General features: G+C 45.3%; 1 protein-coding gene across 2 annotated transcripts; it reads right to left on the reverse strand.

The window, feature by feature from the left end:
• Positions 1 to 4,670: 4,670 nt before the first annotated feature.
• On the reverse strand, positions 4,671 to 5,649 carry LOC123130303 (non-specific lipid-transfer protein C6-like). 2 transcript variants are annotated; one of them, XM_044550228.1, is made up of 2 exons: positions 5,010 to 5,649; positions 4,671 to 4,907 (listed from the first exon to the last, which is right to left on the reverse strand). In XM_044550228.1, exon 1 carries the CDS (start codon positions 5,556 to 5,558, stop codon positions 5,034 to 5,036), a length of 525 nt encoding a protein of 174 aa, XP_044406163.1. In that variant the 5' UTR covers positions 5,559 to 5,649; the 3' UTR covers positions 4,671 to 4,907; positions 5,010 to 5,033. The 2 variants fall into 2 exon arrangements, with proteins under 2 accessions (XP_044406163.1, XP_044406164.1); XM_044550229.1 differs by having other exon boundaries at positions 4,995 to 5,649.
• Positions 5,650 to 6,052: the final 403 nt, after the last annotated feature.

The following is a 6,052-nucleotide window of genomic DNA, read 5'->3' on the forward strand; positions in this document are numbered from 1 at the left end:
CACCATCGTACAAATATTGGTACAATACTAGTTATGAGGTTTACATCATTATGTCCATAACAGTGTCTCCAATGAAGGTGGATTAGGTTCAAGTGGAGGCAATATGTACGGTGCATGTCAAAAGTATACTACTAATCCAAACTTGATCTAGTTTGGACTAGTAGTACTTTCGATGTGCACCACATGTTGGCTCCACTTGAATCTAATCCGCCAGCACAAGCTATTTAATCATCATCATAGTCATTACCACCAACAATATTTATTTAATCACCACTAACACTAGCTAATAATAATCATCATAGTCATTATCACCAACACTAGCTATTTTATCATCATAGTAATAGTGTAGCACATCATCATCCTCAAACTCATTTCTAGGTAGCTAATCACTCCTGCTGCTCTCTCTTAGGTAAAATAACATAAAACATGTGTAGCTCTCCTCCTTGATCAAGTTGGAGCATGTAGATGAACCTGTCTCCTAATCGTGGGTAGCGCATCTGTTTGCTGCCCCCTACTACTTCTCTGCGCTTCTCCATCACACATTTGGTCCAGTCTTGCACTATTAAGCATCCGTCGCTAATCTTGAATGCATTAAAGTAATCTGTGGGATATCTTGGCCGTAAGCTAATAATACTCATGGTACCTTTAGTCTCGATCCCATAAGGCACAACATTCATCAGGAGTCCCTTTTGAAGAACATCGTATGGTAACATACTTAGCAATGAAGTTTAGCTTCAAAAATAATGTATGGAAAAGATGCACTGAGGACAAATAGTAAAAATCTTACCATCCTTCCTAAATAGATGTGACCGTAGTTCATTACGAACACTATTGGTCGCATGTTTATAGTACTAACATTTCTAAGTGCAGGAAGAAAATTTGTCTTGACAGTATCAAGATCCTCAAGCCATGAAACATAATGACTTAGCTCCTCGCAGTTTAGTTCAGCCTCGGGACAGTAGTAAGTCCTGTCTACCAAGCGCTGGACATGTTTGCTTGCACCGAAATAAGCTGACAATACAAATTAGTTGTCAACTATTTTTGAATAAACAATATCAAAGACATAAATATGGTTGAGAAACTTACATAATGGTATAACTGGAGGCGTCTGCACATCGACCCAGATGTCGGTATTACCTTCAATATCATCTTCCGGACGAATATCAAAGGTGATAACCATATCAGGCTCAAATGCATAAGTCTTGCATAGTGCTCGCCATGTTTTGCATCCAAAATAGGTGTAGCCGTCTGAATTGTATAATTTTGCGTGGAAAATATAACCATGCTCGGTCTTCAAGTAAACTTTCTTTTCCTCCATAGTACGACTGAAATCTATCTTATCCAATACAAAAACTCTTGCATGGCAGGGGATACGCTAGTAGAATAGTAAAAAAGACTTGTCATGCTTAATGTCATGCTTAAATTATAAGTTGAAGCAAATGAAGCAAATGTCATGCTTAATTACGAAAAAAGACTTGTCGTTGTGACTTACTGTGTCCACTTCGAAGTTCTCGTCCAGCTTGATGCTGAAGCGCCTATCATCATCTAGGAAGATTCCGTCGCACAGGCCGCGCTCGTCTTCGCAGTATTTGCAAATACCAAAATCCTTTTCGTCGTCGTCAGACATTTCCTATGTTCATAGTTAAAACATTAATTGAAAACCGATCGAAGACAACTACCAGGATACTCAACACACAAATCCGGGGCACTCGATATTTCCTACATATTCTGGCACAAGTCATGCCAAAATTCACGGAAAAATATGGCATCACCTTTGCTAAAATAGGACATATCGAGCGCCTGAAATTTGCTGGAACGGAAATGAATCAACACTTCGGCAAAACATAGGCCACTCGGAGGTGTAACCTGCAAACATGACCGGCCACTTGGGCAAGCACATATCCTATTTGAGCAACACAAGATATATATTTCAAAATATCTTATAGGACTCAAATTAGCATGCATTCAATAAGCAAAAGTAAATCATCTCATGCGTCTGTACATCGTCGAATATTATCACTAATACATCCCGAATAGTGTCATACATATAACATCACTAATACAACTAAAACCCTAGCACACAATGGGTATCGGCGCGGGCGGTGGACACCCACAGAGAAGGAACCATCACGGGATCATGGCTCCAGTGAGATCCCTGGAGAACCTGCCAGGTATTGGAGAACCTGTGCTCCAACGCAAACAAGTAGCGACGGACGTGCGCGTCCTCCTCACTGACACGGTGACGCACCACCTCCGCGGGGTCCTCGAGCCTCTGGACCATCACTGGCCCACGCGACCGCCACCAAAGAAGGTTCGGGTCAACGACAGGCTGGCTCCTCACCAACCTGCGCCCCCGGTAGGTAGCGCCTCCCAGTATCACCCCGGCGAAGCCCAGTCCCGGACATGGCCCATCTGGTCAAGCAGGTGTCGTCCTCCGCCGACTCGACGACGAGGATGCGGGATAGGCATCGTCCACGTCGATGCGGGAAAATTGCTTTAACTAAAAAATTAGCAACAAGTTCTTACTAACTAGTTCTATTAATTGAACTAGTTCTTATTAAACATAAACTTACTATAAATAAAAATAAACTAGTACCTAATTAGTACCTAGTTCTTACTAAGTAATTAGTACCTAGGAACTACTGCCCTAATTACCATCTAATTTGATGAAGCTAGGGGTGGAAAGTGGTAGCGGATATTCCAATTATCCAACTATAAAGTGAAATAAGTGGTCAAATTTTACTCGTTTTATGATTCATCTTAGAAATTTGATTCGTTTCCACCCTTACATGAACCCTAACTCATTTGAGCCGCATCCACATCCGATTCATTTCCACCCTTACATGAACCCTAACTAATTTGATGCAACTAAAATATAAAGAAACCCTAGGCAGATGTAGGGGAGAGGGAGGAGCAGGCGTGCTCACCTCGGGTGCCTGCGACGAGAAAGGGGCAGGCGGCGTCGAGGTCGGGGTCGGAGCTCGGGCGCGCGGCGGATGGCGGCGTCGATGTCGGGGTCGGGGGCGGCGTTGAATCTGGGGTCGGGGGCGGCGTAGAGGGTGTGCGGAGAGCGCGCGGCGGCCGACGGGCGACAGCGGCGGCGAGAGTGGAGAGCTGGATTTGGGGGAAGTGGCCGTGGGGAAGGACGAACCCCGTGGTTAAGTCAGAAGTAGCAGTAGCGCGTTCCAGAAAACGCGCTAATGCTACATTAGCTACAGCGCGTTCTGGGATACACGCTACTGCTACTCCTTTCTCTTTTTCCCCTTTTTCATTTAGTTTTTTTCACATTTTATTTTTTTTCCTTTCACCTTATTCTATTTCTTTCATTTTCATTTACCTTTCTATTTGCTTTCCATTTAATTTTATATCCTTTAGCAGTAGCGAGTTTAGATTAAAACGCGCTGCTACAAAGAAAGTAGCGGTAGCGCGGTTCGATAGAGGTCGCTACTACTATGTGTAGCCTATCGGCCAAGCCGTGGGAATTTTAGTAGTAACGTGTTTAGAACAAGACGCGCTACTGGTAAAACTTTATCTGCAGCGCGGTTTGCACAGGCGCGCTACTGCTACTTAGCACCAGCGTGCTTCTTTGACCCGCGCTACTGCTAAAATTCTGTGTATAAGATTTTTCCTAGTAGTAAATTCTTGATTCTATTTGCTGGTCGGAATTTTACTGCTTTTGAAGATGAGGGGAAAGATTGCAAGTCAGTTATGAAGTAAAGTTTACTAATGTGGATCGCAGGTCTAAGTCTCATGGTCGTAGGTGGAAGAAGTTGATTGATGACTATGATCTTTGTTATCGCGATTTCATTACTTAGTTTGCTTGGTGGTGATCTTCATATTGATGGTAGTCTGAGGTTGAAAGATTCTCGTGGTGGTCAAGTTCCTTTGACCACGTCTAGTGTTTGTATCCCCTTTTGCTTATGTTTCCACTCTATGTGTGCTTTTCTGTGAAGTTTATCAAGTATTATGCTATTGATTTATTCAGATGCATGGTTATTTTTAGTAGTTAAGGTCGTTGCTTATCATTGATGTTGAGCAAGTATATTATGTGCAATGTGCAACTTTTTGTTATTTTAGAATATCATGAGTTCTTTGCAATTTTTTGCAAGGTTGAAAGATTCTCATGGTGGTCAACTTTAGTATATCAAGTATATTCTGAGCAAGTATACCATGGATGGGTTATTAGATTTCCTGAAGGTCTGTCCCCACTGATATGTTCCCCACTTGGAGATGAGTTGATGATTAGTCTTTTGACCAACATGGTGGTTGAAGATTCTAGCGAAAATTTGATCGGTTTTGTATTTTTGTGTGTAGATAGTGCACGTACGGTGTAGGATGCTTCTACATGGGTGTTTGAAGAGGGGTAATATCGCCGCATCGGCAAGCATCCACGTGAGTGCTCCGTCTACTCAAACTAAAGCAACTCTTTGTAGGTACGTGATGATCGAACTGTCTATTCCTTTTGGGGGAATTGAATTGTCCATTCTTGGGATAATCTTATATGTTAGCACAGGTGCCTAGTTAAGCATGTGATCGAAGTGACTTTTCCGCCGCAAAAAAGAAAAAAAATGATGCTAGTCTTTTCTTGACGAAGCCGCATATAGTTTTTACTGAGTTGAAAGACATAGATAACTGCACTGTCCCATAAGGTAAAACCATGACAGCACAAGTAAATATATAATACTTTTTTGTTTCTTATATATATTGATCATTATGCGTCGATACAGTACATACTTCTGTAACCACAGTGTGCCCAGGATCGATCTGGTAGCTAGTAGTATCATATCCATTTCATGTGTTGCTAATTCGAAACTCCACTTAGTATGGAGTATCTATGATCTGCATTCGTATGCATCCTTCGTCTTACTTGGAAGAGGGGTTGCCATCTTTTACTCACGCATCTCCTCCTGCACCAAAATATAAAGAAGAAAACAGTGAATTAGTTAGAAGCCTAGCTCTACGTCGCACGTAATCGAAGCTCATAGTGATCGTACGTCCGGTTTGATCACCTGGGTTGACAGATACCAGGCGATTCAGGCCGAGGGCGCCGGGCACACGTACAGCGGCGGCACGCCGCCGTTGTCGCCGCAGCTGCTCATGAGGTCCTGCGGCAGCGTGAGGCCGCAGACGTCGCCCATGAGGGCGAGCGCGCGGTCGACGGGGATGTCAACGCCGATGGCCCGCTCTAGGGTGCGGTTGAAGATGTGGCACAGGCACGCGGGCTGGTCTCGGACGATGGTGCCCAGGCCCTTGCAGCACCCCGCGGGCGCCTTGGACGTGCCCGCGTCCCTGAAGAAGGCCAGGCACGGGCTCAGCTCCAGCAGCGACCCCATGCACGTCGCCGACACGTCCACCGCCGACGGCCTCGGGATGGTGGGCTCCGACGCGATGATGTGCTTCGCCGCCGGCCTCGGGAAGATGGCTCCCGACGGCCTCGAGAAGATGGACTTGGGCTCCGACGCGATGCTCTTTTTCGCCGCATCGGCCGCCGTGGCGACGGCGAGGGCCAGCAGCAGGAGGAGGACGGAGGCGGCGCAGGGCTTGCTAGACGACGCCATTGCACTTGACTTCGCCGGAAGGGCTTAAGCTAAGCACGTACGTGGATGATTAGCGAGTTTGGCTTGCGAGTCTTGGATGGGCTTAGAGATGCTCACTGGTCCATCTATTTATAGTCAAGGTCTCAAGGAGAGGGCCAGGGCGCAACCATCTGTGAGTTTATTTCATGGTTAGTTCCATGCACGGGTCTTGCGAGCAACACGAAGATGGCATGAATTGCCGAGTCGAGACACGACGCATTTCTAACTCTGGCCGTCTTACCTACTGCAACATAGTCTAAAAGATTAATTTCGAACAAAATAAACTTCTAGAGAGAGAGAGAAATGCACGCGGTGAGCATGCATGCTGTTTCAAGGGATTGTTTTGGGGGTGCATGAGACAAGTGATGAGCGGTGGTGGTGGTGTTGCACATGGAAACGCCAGTTTTCACCAGGTTCAGGTTGTTGGTATCAATCTGTCAACGAGAAACAAGCTTCCAGGCAGAGAGATATGCACA

Source organism: Triticum aestivum, chromosome 6A, assembly GCF_018294505.1.
Source record: "Triticum aestivum cultivar Chinese Spring chromosome 6A, IWGSC CS RefSeq v2.1, whole genome shotgun sequence".
Classification (NCBI taxonomy): domain Eukaryota; kingdom Viridiplantae; phylum Streptophyta; class Magnoliopsida; order Poales; family Poaceae; genus Triticum; species Triticum aestivum.